Here is a 22,070-nt window from a genome sequence, read left to right on the forward strand (position 1 = left end):
CCTGCAGGGAGCCCATTGTATGGGGTCAGATGTTGCCAACCCCCGGGTGGATTTGGCTAAACATTATCGGCCTCCGAAGCGTCTCCTTCCTCCTCCACCCGTGGCTGAAGCCCTCTCAGCTGTCTCTGCCTCTCTCTCTCCATTGTTTCAAAATGGTCATGATTTAAAAGTTTTTCTTCAAATCGCCCACTGTTCTCTAAAATAAAAGTTATCTTCTTCTCCAGATTCCTAATATCATTTTTCAGCTGTTAAATCCTGGCTTACAGCTCAGCTTTCTGAGGTTTGGGTACAGTGTCTATCAAGGCTTTTGCCTCCCGCACCTCCTTCTGGAGCCTATACAAGCTGCTCCTTGCTTCCTTATTCCCACAGATGTATTCTGACACCCAGCAGCTAAAGGGGACTCCAGGCCTCAAAGGCCCTAGGCATTCCCCAATCCTCCTCCACACTTCCATGGGCATTTAGCTTTGCTCCAAGAGGAGGATCACAGTCAACATTATCCAGGCTTGTTTTCACAGTACCTGCACTTCCCGAACTTGTAGCACATGTAACTTTGCTGCTTGTCAGAGCAACCTTGCGGCTACTCTTTTTCTGCATGGGCCCAGGAGGTGCTGGAGATACATCACTGCATCCCCTGGCAGCGCGCCTTAACCCGGAGACCTCTGGTGCAGTTCCTTACACTGGTCCCTCTGCAACTGGTCGCTGGCTCCCCCTGTGGACCTACTTCAGGTGGCAGGTGTTGGGGTTCCCCACTACTTGCTCATACCAGGAAACAAACTCTTCTTCTGGGGAAAGAAAAGTCGCTCCAGGGAGACAGATGGATCTCTCTCCAAGCCGAGCACACAAAACCATCACAGCAAACCCAAACAGGAAGATGCTCCCTCTAGTGGCCAGACTCCAGAGCTGTATTCACTAGTCTGCTGGTGCGGTCACTGTGTAAATACATTAAATTACTTGTTGGGGGTTGATGTCAGTGAGCACTCAGTGGTGATATCGGGGGTGGTGTCACCGGTGAAGTCAGGGGGTGATATCTGAGCACTCAGTGGTGATGTCGGGGGGGGGGGGGGGGGGGATGTCAGTCAGCACAGTGGTGAGACTAGGAGATGACAGTGAATGGCATAAATGTAAAAAAAAAAAAATACCAAAGTCTAGAATTGCTGGGTTTTGGTGACATCGTATGCCATTAAAAAATGTATGAAAAATTGAAAAATTCCCATCTAAACAAAAATCATACCGATAAAATCTACAGATCATGACATAAATAATGGTCCCTCATATACCCTTGTATATGGAAAAATAAAAGTGTTATAGGGTTCAGAATGGGAAAATTTTATGCATGTACATTTTTTCACAAAAAGAAAAATATAACAAAACCTACATTAATTGGGTATCGTTGTAACCTGTGGACCTACAGAATGAAGATAATGTGTAATTTTAACTACAAAATATATTGCGTAGAAACGAACCCACACCCCCAAAAACTTTGAATTGCGTTATTTTGATATATCTTCTTTATGAATTGAAAAATGTATTTACCGTATGTGGGCATATGAGTTGTCAGTCCACCCCTGCTACAAGTCTCAGTTTGAGGGGAACAAGTCTCAGTGGGAGGGGAGGGGGGACTGTCTTGAGAGGATTGTATGGGGGCCCCATCATACTAAAGTGCTTCATCTACCAGGCAGCCTTAATCTGGCCCTGGCGATCACACATCTTATCCCCTATCCTTTGGATAGGGGATAAGATGTCTAGTGGTTTAGTACCCCTTTAACGCCCATGTGAAGGTATTGACTGTGCAGTGAAGTCTCCAGTTGTGCATGCACAGCGAAAGGCGTTGCATGCTGGTTAATTAAAAGTTACTCACCTGAAGGTCCCGTTATCCTTACTCCTTTGTTCCATTCAGTTTCGGGTGATCCTGTGTACTTCCGAAGTCCTCTCCAATCCTTACTATTCAGCTGAGATGCCACTTCTGAGAGCCAAGTATGCTCACATGAAGAAGAGACTGCAGTACACTCAGCAACCCAATAAATGCTGTACCCCGCTCCACAAACAGGAATACACCTCTGAAGATGCTGGGAAGGCACTCCATTGGCTGGATCATAATGAGCAACAATTTCTTCAAACCTCCCTGCCTGACTGGTGATATCACCTTTGGTGTTCTAGTATTTCTTGTTTTCATTTGTTCTTTCGGAGACGAGTACTGAGAAGCTCCATGTCTTCCTGCTTCTTATATATTGTTATGTGCTATACTTTGGACTTTTACAGTCAGGTTGAATGCTGAGGGTATTTTATTCAGTTTATGTTTTTGTTTTTTGCTCCAGCCTATCTGCCTGTCAATGTTTTTATGTCTTTAGACTTTTATTCAGAGACTATATATGGTCAGTTACTCTTTTCTGTTTACTCCCTTTTGAGGGTGTCTATTATCCGTTGGAATGTCAGGGGTCTGTCCGACAGCACTAGGTAGGTGACTAGTAAAGTAAAGGCTAGTTTTAAGGTTTACATCTGCCTCAGAGGATCCATTAGGTGCCTCCATAGCAGATTAAATCCAATAAAGTTAAACGGACCAGGATGGTCCACTGCATGAAAGACATCAATGGATTCTGGGAGACCCCAATAACTTTGATGGGGTTCATCTGGTTTCTGTCTGAATTCCATCATTTTACTGGACTATAAGAAGACCAAAAAAAGACCAAAAAAACGACTTGTCTCATTATTTAAAAGAAATCCGTCTAAAAAGAAATTCCAATGCAGATGTAAACCAATGTTGTCTAAAGTGTCCTCTGGGTGGTCATTTGGCATTCATCAAGGAGAATGCTATATACCTTACTGAAAGCAAAAAGGCAGGGCCGGTGAAGGTTCAGCAGCTACAGCCTAGGACACTGCATAGAAAGGGACCACCCTGAGAACATTTGTGATTGGGGTCTGTAAAAGCTCTTTTTCTTGGTCATTCAAAAAGGATGATCATCCACTAAGGTATGTTTAAACTGCTTTACCACTCTAGTGCTGCCTGCTGTTTAAGGGGGTCAAAATGGAGTCTGCTGCCAGACTCCATTTAAGTCTAGGGCTATACAGGGGATTTGGAGATCCTTAAGATTCCTAAATTTCCTGTAGTGACTACATCTACAGGTAGCCAGCATTCTTATACACAGAATTTAAAGCTCTGAATCTGAAGCTTTGAGCTATATTAAGATAAAAAGATTGTTCAGGATTAGAAAAAAAATACTTCTATTAAAAAATCCTAATCCTTCCAGTACTTATCAGCTGCTGTATGCACTGGAGAAAGTTGTATGGTTCTTTTCAGTCTCACCACAGTGCTCTCTGCTGCCACCTCTGTCCATGTTAGGAACTGTCCTGAGCAGGAGAGGTTTCCTATGAGGATTTTCTCCTGCTCTGGACAGTTTCTGAAATGGACAGAGGTTTCAGCAGAGAGCACTGTGGTCAGACAGAAAAGAACAACTCAACTTCCCCTGGATCATACAGCAGCTGATAAATACTGGAAGGGTTAAAATGTTTTAATAGAAGTAATTTACAAATCTATTTAACTTTCTGGAAACCAGTTGATTTGACAAAAAAAAAAATCCTACCGAAGTATCCCTTTAACGTTAAAGGTTATGACATTTTGTCCTAATAACTATAAGTATATAGGAGCAAAAATGAAAAGTCATCATTTCATATTTGACTTTGTACAACTATCAGAAGGCAAACAAACCTTATGCAAAACAAATGAACATTGATACAAGGGTTACATCTTACTTGCTATGACCGCTGGTCCATTCTGCCCTCCTTCTGGCTTCACCCATAATTCTACAGTGAAAGTTTCTCGAGGTATTTGCTGCTCGGCTTCTGGATTTAACACCAGTCGACTGTGTGCGCTAGAAAAGTAGATGGAGCCTTCAATAGAACTGTTCTTCTGTAGTAAAAAAGGTACTGAGTAATTTGATAATATCCTTAGCGTATTGCTAAACTCTGCATCTCTGGGGTATCTTCGATTTCTTTTCAGTGAAGCAAAATGTTCCTGCACTGTTCTAGTGCTTCTCCTGAGGGACTTTCTGCTGGATTTTTTAGTAAGATCCCTATATTTGTTATTGTGGATCATGTTCGATTCATTGGTAGCCTCTAACATACCTGTCGAGTCACGGATTGTATCTCTGCTCCTATCTCTGTTTTTTATTCTTAGGCTACAGTCCTCTGATCCATCCTTTGATGGGCATTCTACACTCTTGTCCTCTGTCCTAAACCAATGTTCTCTTTTAGGGTACACATCTCTGGAATGGAGTTGGAGATTAACCAAGGATCTTCTTTCTCGACCAAGTCTACAAGAATCCTTTAAAGATAGTAATCTCAATTGTTCCGCTCTCAAAACCAATTCTTGTTTATATTGAAGAATAGGGTCTTCCTTTCGGGGTCTTCCCCAACAAGTCAGGAAGAAAAAGGTCATAAAAGGTATCTCCAAGCATCGCATCTTGGTTCTCACCACCCAAACGCCACTAATACAGTGAAGGAACACACAATGACCACAGCAACTTCAATGAATGGAAATATGCATGTATCTTTATACATTGTCTTCCTGTTTTACTATGTTGGGCCGATTTTCTTCACCTGCATCAACAAAAGTATAAAAGTCCTCTATGTTGCAGAGTCTGATCTTGGTTTCTCAGTTCCAATGGACATTCATGCCTTGGTTTCGTTAGACATTTGTTTGGTGACCATTCAATTGTTATTTCATGTTATTTTTTCTACATTTTCTAGTTCCAGCAGCTAATGCTTTTTGAGTAGTTCGGAAGCTATGAGATGAAGATTTTTGTCTGATGTAAATGTGGATTCCTAACATATGTTCTTGGACCAGATGTTGAGTGGACACATGTGTTTAACATATGTTCTCTGCATCCATATTTCTCCACCTTTCTAACGTCACATACAGATCTCTTGCAAAATTTCCCTTCCTCTACTTCTCATCCATGTATATATATATAAAATGTTGTATCTCTCTTCAGTGTGTGTGGAAAACAAGTAAGCAATGGCTACAGGCCTAACAAAATTAAAGGGAACCATGAAGCAAACGACAGGTGTGCTGTCAGCTGGAGCCAAAATTCACAGTGGCAATTGTGGAAGGTATGGAATATTTCAATGTTCTCATACAATAAATACTACTAGGAAATGTAAGATAAGATCCCTACTTAAAATAGTTATATAAAATACAACAGACCATGTAAACACTGCAAGTATGCATAGGCAATAGCAAATGCATCACAGGGAACTAAGACAATAATCAAACATAACAAAGATGGCGGCTGCCTTAAAGCTTGTGATATAGTAGAGTATATGCATTTATGTGAGGATCCTGATCAACTCTTCGTAGGAATCTTGCATTTAAATATGTGGTGGGTACTTTGTTGTTTAGTATTTTGAAAAAAGAATTACAATCTATTAGGAGTAGTGCACCAGGAATGTTGGTGGTCCTGCTGAATGTTATCTTGTTTTCAGACTTTTCTTAGATTTCTATTTTCTCATGTATCCGTGACACTCCTAATCCCTATAGGAAATAAAAAGAGAAAACCTAGTAAGGTGCATGAATTAATGCATTAAAGGTTGTGGTGGAAACAAAGTATCACTCCCACCATCTGTAGCAACAACAGAGATTGCAGTAAGAATTTAGGCTTGGATGATAACTTGGAATCCCTATGGTTTTTAAGAATTAAAAATTAGAGGTACAGTATGGGCCCAAAGTTAACTATGAGTGCTGTAATATCAATATAATGTATTATACAACTTCCAAGATGACTAGCAGAAGACTGAGCAGAGAGCATAAAACAGGATGCTCCAATGGTTATGGGCATGTTCACATAAAGGATTTGCTACACCAAAATCCATGTGAATTCCAATTGCAATCCTATCCCATTGTTTCCAGTAAGATAAACACCATCACACAGGAAAACACTTCAGGATGCTCTACACCCAATTCATCGTTGACCTGAGGAAGGCGAGTGCCAGCGCTGAAACGCATTGTCCAGTAATTTTTATTCCAATAAACCGTCCTGTGCACCTATGGCATTTTGTGTTTCCTCTTTGCAAGCAGTAGCGCTCTGCCTATTCCCCATTTTTTTCCTGTTTACCTTGGTTCCATATTTCGTACCCTCGGGGATATGGACAGGGGTTACTGAGCTGCAAACTGTGCTTACCGACTCCACCCCAAGCCAACTATAGTGTTGTGCCTATTCTGTTGCACAACCCCAACAGGTTAGTACGACACCATAGGTGTGGTGATGGTTCACTTTTAATTGATGCCAAAATACTACGCAAGAGAGCGCCCCATTTTATTGTTCTATTTACCCTGCCATTGTTTCCAATAGCAATTCACATCATAGTTAAAACATAGCTGCTTTCATTTGGAAACAGTGCCACTTTTATCCTTAGTTTGTGTTAGGTATTGCAGCTCCGTTCCATCAAAGTGAAAAGAGTTGAACTGTAAAACAACACACAACGAGAGGACAGGTGTGCCACTGTTTTTGGAAGAAAGTGAAGTGTTCCAGTACCAGTGTACTGGGTGCAAGCTATAAGAGGTTGTCATGTACAAATGGCATAAATTTGTATAGAATCCTGTAAGTGTTTTTTTGTGAATTGCACCCCATTAATGGCATACACTGAAGTATTCCAAGAGTGTAAGGGTTAAAACCTGTATAGTTGTATCAGATACATTATTAATTGGTCAAGTGATCTTCCCCAAGCCAATAGCTGTGGGAGAAGTCCCTTGTCCAGCCTCTTCTCCCCCGCAGGATTAGGGGTGTACATAAACCAGTTAGTTTCAGTCTAGGTCTGGCTGTGGCTAGAGCAACATCTACTATCCTTGCTTTTACTAGATATAAACCTAGGTTAAAGTGTTATTTTAAGTGCAATCCTGTCCTACAAGCAAATGTTCTGTTCCTGTTCCAGTCCACACTGTGAGGATAAAGTTGTTCAAAACTTCAGCTCCAAGAAGGAGTTTTTCTTTTGTCAGAGGCTGGAAAGGATCCCTGTGCAATACACTAATCTCTTCCGTGACCTACAGTTGGAGTTAGTGCTTGGTGAATCATGTCATTGAAAAATTTCCTGCATACGTCTTTCTGGGTATTATGCCGCAAACAAGTAAAAGTATAGGTATTACACCACAGTAAGCCAGCCTGTGTAGGTCCTGATTAGTAGAACTGTAAACATCTGTATTATGTCTGCATCTGCATTAGTTACTACACTTACATAGTAACACATTTAGTAGTGTGCTAGGTTTCTCCATAAGCATTAATGTCATTTTGTTCTAGGAAAATATCCATCCCTGTTTTGAAGCCCTCAACTGTTCCTTCTGTAACCTGTTCCTGAGGTAGACTGTTCCATAAATTCATAGTTCTTATGGTAAAGAAGGAATAGTCCCCCATGGAGACCTTTTTTTTCTCCAGATGGATGGAGTGACCCCTTGTCTTTAGAGGGAGTTTTACTTGGAACAGTTTTCCCCATATTTATTGTATAATGCATTAATGTACTTAAATAAGTTTTCTTAAGAGTAAACAAATGTAATTATTTAAATCTTTCCTCATAGCTTAGATGTTTAATGCCCCTTATTAGATTAGTTGTACATCTCTGTACTCTTTCCAACTCCGGATGACCCTGTTATGAACCCATTAAGCCCAAAACAGCATACTCCAGGTGAGGCCATACCAATGATTTATAAAGGGGTAGTATTATGTTCCTGTCCCGTGAGTCCATGCCTCTTTTGATACATGACAATATCCTGCTGGCCTTGGAAGCAGCTGCCTGACATTGCATGCTGTTCTGTAGTCTATGATCTACAAGTAGACCCAGATCCTTCTCTACCAGTGACTCTGCCAGTTTCACTTCCTCTACAACACATGCAGGTTTTTTGTACCCAGTTGCACGTGCTAACAGCATACCAAAGCATACAAAGACTTTTTTGTAACTCAAAAGGGACAGTGACCACATATCCATTTGTCTGGCTCAAAGGCGATAACATCCTATACTGTGATTAAAGGAGTAGTCCAGCTTAGGAAAATGTATCCCCTATCCAACCACTGGGACCCCCCGTGATCTCCTCCCTGCCTTCCTGGTTCTCCCCATGCAGGGAGCTCTGTTGACCACCACAAAAATTGGTGTTTGAGATGCTTCCTCCATGCATCTCTATGGGAGAGCCAGAGATACACGAGTACAGTGCTTTGGCATGTAGGGCATGTGCCGACCCCTGCTCAGTGCACAAGGAGAGCCGGAGCACCATGCAAGAGATCGTGGGGGGGCTGGGCCAGAGGTTGGACCCCCACGATCAGACACCTATCCTCTATCCTTCGGATGGGGATACATTTTCCTAAACTGGACTACTTCTTTAAGAGGCTGTGTTGTATTGGATTAGCACAAAAAGTAATATAATGGTTATAGTTGTTTCACAAAATCCAGTGTCCAGAGGTCACTTTCCTGCACTTGCACTACAGTTAAAACTCAAATGAAAAGATAGCTGGGTTCACAGGGAACATTGGGTTAGCCACAAGACTATGCCAAATGACATGCCACTATGCCAAATGACATGACTACATTGAGTAGCCAGGACACAAACAAGTCCCCATAATAAGAGTACGTTCACACGAGCGGATCCCCAGTGTGTATTACGCTGCAGATCCGCCGTTGAAGGACCGTTATATGCTGCCTTTACAGGTGCCTGCCCCAGGAGGCAATCCGCTGCTACGAGCAGACACACTGCGATGTGCAAGATGCCGCGTGCATGTGCAATATACTCACACATCGCGGCTGCTCTTGGCCTAGCTCAGGGAGCAGGGGGAGCGGTCACGATGTGTGCGAGTACACCGCGCATGTGCGGCAAATTGCACATTGCAGCAGTGTGTCTGCTCGTAGCTGCGTATTGCCGTTCCCAGCAGGCACATCTAAAGGCACCCTGCAGGGGTCCTTCAGCAGTGGTTCTGCAGCATAAAATACGCTGTCGATCCGCTTGTCTGATCGTACCCTACAGAAGTAAATTTATCTTCAACAAAATCTGAGGAATACTAAGTGAAAATCTGCATAAAAAATCCAAGGATATGCCTCAGATTTATGCTGCCAATCCACAATGTGAACATGCCATTGCAGGCATCTCTCTGTGGGATCGTCTTTCTTACAGGTGAATTTTATATACATTTCTATCATTTTTTCATAATCCAAAATATTTGGTAATCCAGCGCCTATCAGGTCCCTCCTAATGCAGTTAAAGTAATTTTTAACATTTATGAAAAATTTGAGGTGATCCAAAAGAAGAAAAATTCAAACAACATCACACCCACGCTTGCAATACTAGACACAACCTGCAGATTGGTGTGGTGCTGTTTTAAAGATTGCCAAGGAATCCTGTACAACCCCTTTTTTTGAGCGTTTCACTAGTGATTTAAGATAATGTCCACAATGATCTGATTTATAAAGCCATGAGTTAAAAGTTTTTTTTAAAGGAAGTTTTATCTATGGCCACATTTTTAAAGCAAACATAGTAGTAAATGTGGTAACAGAAACATAAATATTCAATATCCGTTTAATTGTTTATTGGCCTACTTCAATAAAGACATGCAATGTTCCATTACAAGGTGCAGAGTTGGCTCTCTGATGTAACTGATAAAGTATTTTATATGATTTATGCTGTTTGCTTTCTTGTTCAGATGTGCTGGTCAGACGATAAAAGGGTTCCAAACCAGTTTCCGCCCACATTTGCATACATTTAACAAGTTATGCTGCAGAGTTTTTAACAATTCAGTAATGAGTGCCATCTTGTGGCCAAAACCAAACACCATGGAGGAGATTTACCAAAACCTGTCCAGAGGAAAGGTTGCTGAGTGGCCCATAGCAACCAATCAGATCACTTCTTTCATTTTTCAGAGGCCTTTTCAAAATGAAAGAAGTGCTCTGATTGTTTGCTATAGGCAACTCAGCAACTTTTCCTCTGGACAGTTTTTGATAAATCTCCCTCCATGTCCTTAAAGGGGTACTATGTCCCTAGACATCTTATCCCCTATCCAAAGTATAGGGGATAAGATGTCTGATCACGGAGGTCCTGCCGTTGGGGACTCCCGCAATCTCCCTGCTGCACCCGGCATTTGTTTAGAGCATCGGGTGCAGCGCCGAAGGCTCATGATGTCACGGCCACGCCCTGTTTGGGACATCACGGCCACGCCCCTCAACGCAAGTCTATGGTAGGGGGCGTGCCGGCAGGAGTGGGGCGTGACGTGGCATCACGAGCCTCCGCCCTGCATTGCTAGTCATCCGACATGGAGTGAAGTTCGCTCCGTTCACTGGATGTCTGGGGTGCCGCAGCCAAGATCGCAGGGGGTCCCCAGCAGCAAGACCCTCCCCCCCCCCCCACGATCAGACATCTTATTCCCTTTGGATAGGGGATAAGATGTCTAGGGGTGGAGTACCCCTTTAATTGAGAAGCATTAGAGCAAGGGGATCGGAAGCCTATAACTTTTCAGACACGTCAGGCCATGTGCTCCAGAGTCTATAAAAACCCTGGGTTACTGCCCTTTAGTTGAGCAGATGAATGGAGACAGAAAGACAGAAACTACAATCTTATCTCAGCCAAGACCCGCTGTTAGGATAACAAGTCACAATCAAGTGTAACATAAGAGGGGAAGGTTATCAAGGATTCTATTACAAGGAACGACTGGACAACACTTGCCTCTGGTCTTGATTCAGTCAGCTAGCTAACACCCCTGGGAAGAACTTGAATAGTCAGCCCTAAAACAAGACCTTTAGCAAAACAACTCCAAGATCCTAAGTCCTACAGAGTACAGGAAGAAGTCAGCCTATACTTTAGGGACAAAGAGAAGTTCTGTCATAGACCGAACCACTAAGTTCAAAGCTCAAACATCAGTAAACGCATTCCTATCCAAAATATCATCACATCGAACCAGCACTAGTTAAAAACAAAAGAACTGCTTGTAACATCTAATGGTTGCCAAGTTAAATTGTGTTGCATGTTCTCATCTCCCTGTATCTGGTATCCAGCATCAACAACACCAAGGCCCCCCCGACTTTAACCTGCCAGCCACCATACAAAGGAGCACGCCCTGGGGGACCCATTCACCTGCAACTCCACATGTCGATCCTCCATTGCAAAGGCTGTGTGTGTCTATCTCCCTAAGTTTTATCAATACACTACAAATGTTGAAAGGGATTTCTTTTGGTGACACGGTGGATGTAAAGGCAGTGGGACAGGTCTGGCCAGCATATCCTCGGATATGGACTCCACTTTGTTAGTGATCTGCTGTATCAGGTTGGTCAGACCCCGTGGCAGGGGAGGCAGATACATGGAGCCCTTGATGTAGGCTCTCATAAAGAAGTGCCAACGTGTTATTGTCAGATTGTAAATTGTCACATTGCAGCAATCCAATACTTTAGAAGACTTTCATTTAGGTATCAGCAAACATCCGAGTGGAAATGTGGAGGTGACCATCCTGCTGATAGACTAGGTTTAGCAGAGCTTCCACTATCTGTGGCATAAGCCATTCCTATAACATGTCCAGGTAGGAGTGACTAGTGACAGTGACAAAAAAAAAAGAAGGGACCATGGACTTTGCTTCTGCTCATTGCACAGAACATATTTATTTTGGGTGAGTACATAGTTTTTCTGAGCCCCATATTCTAACATTGTGGTGACTGACCTTAGTTCTGAGGTCAGAGATGACCTCATCTCAGTCATTTTTTCTTTTTCCGATCAGCCCTGCGAGTCAATGCAAAACTCATGGGGGGAGATTTATCAAAACCTGTCCAGAGGAAAAGTTGCCCAGTTGCCCATAGCAACCAATCAGCTCGCTTCTTTTATTTTTAAGAAGAGCTCTGAAAAATGAAACAAGCGATCTGATTGGTTGCTATGGGCAACTGGGCAACTTTTCCTTTGCACAGGTTTTGATACATTTAACCCATGGTGTTTTGGCTTTCATCTAGTTTCATCTCCAGAAGAAGATGTGAACTGTATGGCAAACAAGGCAGATATCTTGAAAGATACACCATACTGTGGTTTGTGACATGAGTAGTTTCATACTAGTCAGCCTGATCAACTTTTTAAGACTACGTTTGTACACGACTTTAACCCTGTTCACTTTCTCTTCCAAAGTCTTTGGGCGGTCTGGACTAATCACGTGACATTATGGAAAAATTGCAGCTCAGAAAATGGTGTGTTAATATGGCCCTGTTCACACACAGTTTTTGGTCCCATCTTTTTACCATCAAAAAAGATGGCAGTTTTCTTGCAGCTGTCTTTTGTAAAGAATAAAAAAGTTTATGGGGGAGATTTATCCAAACCTGTCTAGAGGGAAAGTTGCTGAGTTGCCTAAAGCAACCAATCAGATCGCTTCTTTAATTTCTCAGAGGCCCTTTCAAAAATGAAGTAAGCGATCTGATTGGTTGCTAGACAGGTTTTGATCAATCTCCCCCATTATCTTTCTAAAATAACAGCTGTTAAATAATGTGTGCATTGTCGTCAGTTATTCCATGGAACTCAATAACTGGAAAAAGCCATTTTTTGTCCATCTTATGCATCTCAAAATGGACAAAATATGACTGAAAATATGATGTGTGCACATAGCCTTAATGTCAGGAACTTACCTGCCTCCGATCCAGCAGCGATCCTTCTTCTGTGATGCGCTTTGACTCAAGGTCTGTTGTCCCGGTCATCAGCCCAAGTGACGTCAGGGGGTTTGCCGCCCAATCAGAGAGCAGGGATACTAAACAAGTCAGGCTTCGCGCCAGTGTCCTATTGATCTATTTGTTCTGCTGGACAAAGATGCTTGTGATTGGCATATCTAGCCTCACAAGCATTCCTCTACCCTATTACTATGATCTGGACCTGACACCTCGGCCTGAACTTCTGATCCCTTCTTCTACCTATTGATTTGGATTCTGACGTGCCTTCCCTGTTTGATCCAGCATGTACTGACTCTGATTCAGGTTCCGGTCTGTTCTGATGCTGTTTTCTGCTTCTAACCTCTGGCTTGCTCTCTGACTATTCTCTAATTTCTGAATCTGTCTGTAACGTGTCCTTTTGCCTCAGACTCGGTCTTTCTAACCTTGTGCAGTGCAAGCCATGTGCACTTGGTCAGTGCAGGTAGCGGATCATCCAAGGTGTGGATCATACAAGTAGGTAGACAGTCTAGGGACAGTGCACTAGTATCAGCCTAGGGCCCCCCTCCCAGGCCCCCTTACTCTTTCATAATACTTAGAATGAAGAGTTTCCAAACTAAGGCTATGATCACACACAGCATTTTGGGCCATTTGTGGATCATTGTGTTCAGATGACCTCGATGGAAAAATCGCTGTAAAATTTTACAGCTGTAATTTTATGACTATGCCAACACATAGGGGCCCTATTTTGGTCTGTAAAGCTGTGGTTTATTGCTCAAATAATGGGCTAAAAACTGATGGAAAAACAATTAAGAAAATGGACATAAAAATTTTTGAATGTTTTTTTTTTAGGCCAAGACCTATAAAAATGGATAAAAAATCCCGCGCATGCCCGGGTCATGCGCGGCTGATCCCGGCTGCTGATCACAGCCAGGGACCTGCCGGCAATGGCCGACGCCCGCGATCTCGCGGGCGTCCACCATTAATCCCTCAGATGCCGGGATCAATACAGATCCCGGCATCTGCGGCAGTATGCGATTTCAATGAATGATCTGATCGCCCGCAGCGCTGCTGCGGGGATCTGATCATTCAGAACGCCGCACGGAGGTCCCCTCACCTGCCTCTGTCCGGCTCCCGGCGTCTTCTGCTCTTGTCTGAGATCGAGCAGACCAGAGCAGAAGATAACTGATAACACTGATCTGTTCTGTATCCTATACATAAAACAGATCAGTATTCGCAATCATGGTATTGCTATGAATAGTCCCCTATGGGGACTATTCAAGTGTTAAAAAAAAAAAATTTAAATTAAAAGTAAAAAAAATCCCCTCCCTCAATAAAAAAGTAAAACATCCGTTTTTTCCTATTTTACCCCCAAAAAGCATAACAAATACATTTAATAGACATATTTGGTATCGCCGCATGCGTAAATGTCCGAACTATTAAAATAAAATGTTAATGATCCCGTACGGTGAACGGCGTGAACGTAAAAAAAAAGTCCAAAATTGCTACTTTTTTAAGACATTTTATTTTTTTTAAAAATTACAAAAAATGTATTAAAAGTTTTTTATGGCAAATGTGGTATCAAAAAAAAGGAAAGATCATGGCGCAAAAAATTAGCCCTCATACCGCCGCTTATACGGAAAAATGAAAAAGTTATAGGTCATCAAAATAAAGGGATTTTAAACGTACTAATTTGGTTTAAAAGTTTGTTATTTTTTTTAAGCACAACAATAATATAAAAGTGGTAATATTGGGTATCATTTTAATCATATTGACCCTCAGAATAAAGAACACGTCATTTTTACCGTAAATTGTACGGTGTGAAAACGAAACCTTCCAAAATTAGCAAAATTGCGTTTTTCTTTCTAATTTCCCCACAAAAATAGTGTTTTTTGGTTGCGCCATACATTTTATGATATAATGAGGGATGTCATTACAAAGGACAACTGGTCATGCAAAAAACAAGCCCTCATACTAGTCTGGCAATGAAAATATAAAAGAGTTATGATTTTTAGAAGGCGAGGAGGAAAAAACGAGTCCTTAAGGCCAAAATGGGCTGAGTCCTTAAGGGGTTAAAGGAGTATTCCAGGCAAAACCTTTTTATATATATATCAACTGGCTCCGGAAAGTTAAACAGATTTGTAAATTACTTCTATTAAAAAATCTTAATCCTTCCAATAGTTATTAGTTTCTGAAGTTTTCTGTCTAACTGTTCAATGATGATGTCATGTCCCGGGAGCTGTGCATGATGGGAGAATATCCCCATAGGAACTGCACAGCTCCCGGGACGTGAGTCATCAGAGAGCAGTTAGACAGAAAACAACAACTCAACTTCAGAAGCTAATAACTATTGGAAGGATTAAGATTTTTTATTAGAAGTAATTTACAAATCTGTTTAACTTTCCGTAGTCAGTTGATATATAAAAAAAAGTTTTGGCCTGGAATACCCCTTTAACCCCTTAAGGACGGACCCATTTTTTACCTCAATGACCAGGCTCTTTTTTTTTCATTTGACATGTATCTCTTTAAAAGGTAATAACTTTAGAATGCTTTTTCTGAGCAGAGCGATTCTGAGATAGTTTTTTGTGGCATATTGTACTTTATATAAGTGGTGCATTTTTGTTGACACGTGCAGCCTTTTTTGTGAAAAACTTCAAGATATTGTGAAAAACTAGAACATTTCTGGCTTTTTTTTTGTTTTTTTTTATGGTGTACACTGTGCGGTAAAAGTGATGTTAAATTTATTCTATGGGTCAGTACGATTATGGCGATACCCATTTTATATAGCTTTCTATGTTCTTTTTCCTTTTCTGAGCAAAATTATTTTTCTGCCATTCATTTTCCAACAGTCGTAACTTTTTCGTCCGACGCCATTGAGTAAAGGCTTATTTTTTGCAGGATGAGCTGTACTTTTTATTGGTATAATTTTTGTGCTATGCGCTACCTTTTGATCTTTTTTATTCCGCTATTTGTACAAAAATTGGCGTTTTTTTAATGTTTTTTTTTTTTACGTCGTTCACCGTGCGGGATAATTTACATTATAGTTTTATAGTACATGTTATTATGGACGTGGCTATACCTATTATGTAAATGATTTGTGTTTTTGATCTTTTTTGGTGATAATACAGGGCTTTTATTGGAGATGGAGCATTTTTTTTTACACTTTATACTTTTATTGAAGAACTTTTTACTTTATTTTTTACACTTTTTACAGGTTATACTATGCTAGTACATTGTGCGATCCAGCCTCGTTGCACCAGCGTTGGTGAACAGGGGGAGAGTGCTCCCCCTGTCAACACCATAGATGCCATGATCAGGATTGCAGTATATAGCTGAAAAAAAAGCGGAGGTAGCGCCGGGTGCGGTGTAGGTCTCTAGCCGGTGTAGGTGGGTACCCGGGTTGAGGGTATCGTGTCCCTTGCCGGTGATGGTAGCTTGGTATGCAGGCCTGCAGCGTGAGGACGGAGCCCAAAGGTGGATCCGTATGTAGAATGCAGAAAATGTAGAGAAATGCTGCGGTGGCGCTTCCAAGGAATTCACCCAAAGTAGTGGTTATTGGTATAAAGTAAATAATTTATTTTTACAGCATAAAGAAATCAAAGAAAATAAATAAATAAAGCAAGACGCGTTTTGGGAGTCACAGTTCCCTTTTCAAATTGCAGGTGGTTGCTGTGTGGCCAGGTGACAAGTGTGGGAATTTAAATACACAAAAATGGTGCCAAACCAGGTGAGCTGGTGACGCCATGTGGGATGGGTGCCGGGGCCAGGTGTGGACTGGGCAAGGGAGACATACATAGTACAACATTTTCAATAAAAGAGCATGAAAGCCACATAAAACATGAAAAAATGCATAGGTATAGTCTTTTACAGGAGTATTTAGAAATTCAAATAGAACTGCGAGAAATGTCAGTGGTGGCGACCAATCAGAGAGTTGCCGGTGTCCGTGGGACCAATCAGGAGGCAGTCATCGCTGTGCTGGGTTGCCGCGGCAGGTGTATGAATGGAGACGAGCCCCTGAAGTCTCATTGGTCGCTTGCTGTGGGATAGTGTAAAGGCGACCAATCAGGATCGTGCCGTACATGACTGAGTATAGTTACGCTGCCATGGGCGGAAGTCCGTGTGGAGATGTCGTCCAAAGATGGGCATGGGGATAGTGGGCTAGATTCTGATAGGCTGTCCGTGATATCGGGTAAGCCAATCCGAGGGGTGATTTCAGGTTGCTGCCGCTGGTGGCGGTAAAGTGTCTTTCAAAATTTTCAGCCATTCGCTGCTACGGTCGTCCGGACAGTGGCCAATCGGAGATGAGACGTGTATATCCTCTCCAGGAGATTCCTAGAGGCATCAGCGGCAATTATTTTTTGAAGAGTACGACCAATCGCTGCTGGGCAGGTCCGGGCAGCAACCAATTGTGAAAGAGGAGGTGTTTTGGCGACCAATCATGAAGAAGGAGGTCTTTGAACGCTGTCAGGGTGCCGATATCAGGCTTGAACTTTGTCCGGTCGGGCTGTCATCCGATCTGGTGGTCATCAGGGTCCGGATGTCGCTCGGAATTATTCATGGAAAGGCTGTGAGACCTGTAAAGAAAAGGAGAGAAAGAGAGAGAGAAAGGGGAGGGGAGAGAAACAGGTGGCTTCTGTGGCGGCTAGGTGTCGTCTTGTCCCGCAGTGAGGAGGCATCTGCTACGGCTGTCACGATGTCATCGGGACCCATCAGTTTGTCTTTGGCTGGCATCGGTGAGGTGGGTGGACTTGTATTCCAGCAGCAGTAGGTGGAGGGGTGGATTAGGTAACATTTTCGATGTATTCATTCAAACCCGAGGGTGTCAAAGTTTTAAGGGTGAAGATCCAGATATGTTCCCGTTTTCTCAGTACTGCGAATCGGTGGGCAGTGTCGGCGGAGATGTGTTCAATAGGTGTGATTGTGTGGCACCTGAAATCGCTGCTGTTCTTTTCCGCTGCATGCCTGGAGACACTGTGGAGTTGGTAACCCTTGGTGACATTGGATCTGTGCTTGTTAATGCGCTGATTTAGTGGTTGGATGGTGCGCCCGACGTATTGAAGACCACAGGGGCACCCGAGGAGGTAGATCACGTAGGAGGTGCTGCAGTTAATGAAACTCCTGATGGGGTAAGTAATGTTGGTCACCCTGCAGGGGAATTTTGTGCATTTGTTAGCAATGCTGTTGCAGCATTTGCAGAGGGGTTTGTTGCACTTGTATGAACCGGTGACAGGTGGGGTGTCCAGCAAGGTGGTTTGCTTCTTTGGTGCTTTGAGTTTGCTGGGTGCCAGCATATTTTTGAGGGACCTGTTTTTTCTGAAGGTGATGTTTGGTCTAGGTGGCAGAATGTCTTTGAGGAAGGGGTCCAGCAGGAGAGTTTTCCAATGGTCAGTGATGATACTTTTGATGAGTTTGTGATCATCATTATATGTGGTGATGAAATTGAAGGAGTGGGTTTGCTCAGGTAGGTCATTGTTGGTGACTTTGGGTTTCAAGCACACTTTGTGAGAATTTGCTTGCCTTGAGCTTGCTTTGGTTGATGAGTGAGGTAGGATAGCCTTTGGATTTGAAGCGCTGGTCCAGGATTTTACTTTGGTTCTCGAAGTCTGAAGGTTCGGTGCAGTTTCTTCTGATTCTCTTGTACTGACCAAAGGGGATGTTCTGTGTCCACTTTCTAAAATGGCAGCTGTCATAGTTGAGGTAGCTGTTCCCATCCACTGACTTGAAATAGGTCTTGGTTTTGACCCGATTGTCCTCGGTGTGGTAGACGAAAACATCCAGGTATTCGATGGAGTCCTCTGAGTGGTTAGAGGTGAATTGGATATTCCAGGAATTTTCATTTAGGGAAGTCAGGAAGTTGTTGAGGTTTTCCTTGGATCCCAGGTGATTAAGATGTCGTCTATGTATCTTTTGTACAGTATGCAATGTTTGAACAGTTCATGTTTGTATAGTACAGTCTCTTCAAAATGACCCATAAAGAGGTTAGTGTTACGCCGAGCGCTCCGGGTCCCCGCTCCTCCCCCGCTCGCTTCACTCTCGCTACCGCAGCGCTCCGGGCAGCTCCACTGACCCGGTGCGCTGCGATACTGTCTCCAGCCGGGATGCGATTCGCGATGCGGGTGGCGCCCGCTCGCGATGCGCATCCCGGCTCCCGTACCTGACTCGCTCTCAGTCTGTCCTGTCCCGGCGCGCGCGGCCCCGCTCCCTAGGGCGCGCGCGCGCCGGGTCTCTGCGATTTAAAGGGCCACTGCGCCGCTGATTGGCGCAGTGGTTCCAATTAGTGTGTTCACCTGTGCACTCCCTATTTATACCTCACTTCCCCTTCACTCCCTCGCCGGATCTTGTTGCCATTGTGCCAGTGAAAGCGTTTCCTTGTGAGTTCCTAGCCTGTGTTCCAGACCTCCTGCCGTTGCCCCTGACTACGATCCTTGCTGCCTGCCCCGACCTGCTACGTCCGACCTTGCTTCTGTCTACTCCCTTGTACCGCGCCTATCTTCAGCAGCCAGAGAGGTTGAGCCGTTGCTAGTGGATACGACCTGGTCACTACCGCCGCAGCAAGACCATCCCGCTTTGCGGCGGGCTCTGGTGAAAACCAGTAGTGACTTAGAACCGGTCCACTAGCACGGTCCACGCCTATCCCTCTCTGGCACAGAGGATCCACCTCCTGCCAGCCGGCATCGTGACAGTTAGCGAGGCTTGGTGCGAATCGGCTCCCTGTCGCTGTGCCGCAGCACTGGTGGTAAATGCTGCCATTGAATAGGAACGTATTCTTCAGGATAAAGAGGATGCTGTACAGGATGAATTGGCGCTGGAGTGATGGCATAGTGGGATCACTTTGAAGGAAATGCGATACTGCAGCAATGCCCAGGTGGTGGTCAATGATGGTGTACAGGGAGGTAATGTCCATAGTCAGGAGGCTGTAGTGATTTTCCCACCTTACATCAAGAATAGAGTTAATGAAGTCTGTGCTAATATCTGTGTTAATGAAGACCTATGCATTTTTTCATGTTTTACGTGGTTTTCATGCTCTTTTATTGAAAATGTTGTACTATGTATGTCTCCCTTGCCCAGTCCACACCTGGCCCCGGCACCCATCCCACATGACGTCACCAGCTCACCTGGTTTGGCGCCATTTTTGTGTATTTAAATTCCCACACCTGTCACCTGGCCACACAGCAACCACCTGCAATTTGAAAAGGGAGCTGTGACTCCCGAAACGCGTCTTGTTTTATTTTCTTTGATTTCTTTATGCTGTAAAAATAAATTATTTACTTTATACCAATACCCACGACTTTGGGTGAATTCCTTGGAAGCGCCACCGCAGCATTTTTCTACATTTTCTGTGATCAGGATTGATCACAGCATCTAGGGGGTTAATGCTGCCGGAACTGGTGCGATCGCGGCTCCGGCAGCTGCGGCGGGACTCCGGCTGTGATTAACAACCGGGTCCCCTCTCCGATCTCCTGTGCTGCCCGCGGCAGTGCCAGAGATCGCTGGACGTATGCATACGTCCAGTTGCACGAATGTGTCAAATGCTTGGACATATGCATACGTCCTATAACGGGAAGGGCTTAAGGACCCAGCTCATTTTCACCTTAAGGACCCAGCCATTTTTTGCACATCTGACCACTGACACTTTAAGCATTAATAACTCTAGGATGCTTTTACGTTTCATTCTGATTCCGAGATTGTTTTTTTCGTGACATATTCTACTTTATGTTAGTGGAAAAATTTCATAGAAACTTGAATCATTTCTTGATGAAAAATTCCAAAATTTGATGAAAAAATTTAAAATTTTGCATTTTTTTACTTTGAAGCTCTCTGCTTATAAGGAAAATGAATATTGAAAATAAATTATATATTGATTCTCATATACAATATGTCTACTTTATGTTGGCATCATAAAGTTGCCATGTTTTTACTTTTGGAAGACATCAGAGGGCTTCAAAGATCAGCAGAAATTTTCCATTTTTTCACAAAATTTTCAAAATCTAAATTTCCAGGGACCAGTTCTGTTCTGAAGGTGATTTGAAGGGCCTTCATATTAGAAATACCCCATAAATGACCCCATTATAAAAACTGCACCCCTCATAATGTCATTCAAAAAGTTTGTTAACCCTTTAGGTGTTTCACAGGAAAAGCAGCAAATTGAAGGAGAAAATTCAAAATCTTCATTTTTTACACTGGCATGTTCTTGTAGACCCAATTTTTGAATTTTTAAAAGGTGTAAAAGGAGAGAAATCTTCCTAAAATGTGTAACCCAATTTTTCCTTGATTAAGGAAATACCTCATACGTGTACGTAAAGTGTTCTGTGGGCACAGTAGAGGGCTCAGAAGGAAAGGAGCGACAGTGGGATTTTGGAGAGTGAGTTTTCTGAACTGGTTTTAAGAAGCCCCTATGGTGCCAGAACAGCAAAAATAAAAAATAAAAGAAACACACATGGCATACTATTTGGAAACTACACCCCTCAAGGAACGTAACATGGGGTACAGTGCGTCTTAACAACCCACAGGTGTTTGACGACTTTTCGTTAAAGTTGGATGTGATTTTTTTTTTCACTAAAATGCAGTTTTTTCCCCAAATTTTCAATTTTAACAAGCGGTAATAGGAGAAAATTACCCCAAACTGTGTAATTCCATCTCTTCTCAGTATGGAAATACCCCATGTGTGGACATCAAGTGCACTGTGGGCACACTACAATGCTCAGAAGAGAAGAAGTCACATTTGCAAATTTTGCTGAAATGGGGGGCATATCGCATTTAGGAAGCCCCTATGGTGCCAGAACACCAAAAAAAACACATGGCATACTATTTTGGAAACTACACCCCTCAAGGAATGTAACAAGGGGTACAGTGAGCCTTAACACCCCACAGGTGTTTGACTACTTTGGATGTGTAAATTATTATTTATTTATTTTTTCACAAAAATGCAGATTTTTCCCCAAATTTTAAATTTTTGCAAGGGGTAATAGGAGAAAATGCCCCCAAAATGTGTAACCCTATCTCTTATGAGTATGGAAATACCCCATGTGTGGATGTCAAGTGCACTGCGGGCGCACTACAATGCTCAGAAGAGAAGGAGTCACATTTTCAAATTTTGCTGAAATGTGGGGGCATGTCTCATTTAAGAAGCCCCTATGGTGCCACAACAGCAAAAAAAACACATGGCATACTATTTTGGAAACTACATCCCTCAAGGAACGTAACAAGGGGTACAGTGAGCCTTAACATCCCACAGGTGTTTGACGACTTTTCGTTAAAGTTGGATGTGTAAATGATTTTTTTTTTCACTAACATGCAGTTTTTTCACCAAATTTGACATTTTTACAAGGGGTAATAGGAGAAAATGACCCCAAAATGTGTAACCCCATCTCTTCTCAGTATGGAAATACCCCATGTGTGGACGTCAAGTGCACTGCGGGCGCACTACAATGCTCTGAAGAGGA

At 42.9% G+C, this 22,070-nt stretch overlaps 1 protein-coding gene across 13 annotated transcripts in view; it reads right to left on the bottom strand.

The window, feature by feature from the left end:
- The window catches only part of PAPPA2 (pappalysin 2), a 381,240-nt gene that overhangs the window by 284,699 nt on the left and 74,471 nt on the right, over positions 1 to 22,070 (bottom strand). For 11 of the 13 annotated variants that reach the window (XR_008846570.1, XM_056532020.1, XM_056532010.1 and 8 more), the window contains one exon: positions 3,748 to 5,527. The exons of 1 other annotated variant lie outside the window; for it this stretch is intronic. Coding sequence is in view for 11 of the 12 variants with exons in the window: in XM_056532020.1 (XP_056387995.1) it covers positions 3,748 to 4,456 (709 nt within the window). In the remaining variant the exon portion in view is untranslated. Of the gene's footprint in view, positions 1 to 3,747; positions 5,528 to 11,669; positions 11,786 to 22,070 lie in introns of those variants that run through there. One more of the 13 variants, XM_056532015.1, reaches the window with a different exon arrangement.

The sequence above is a fragment of the Hyla sarda genome, chromosome 7 (genome assembly GCF_029499605.1).
Source record: "Hyla sarda isolate aHylSar1 chromosome 7, aHylSar1.hap1, whole genome shotgun sequence".
NCBI lineage: Eukaryota > Metazoa > Chordata > Amphibia > Anura > Hylidae > Hyla > Hyla sarda.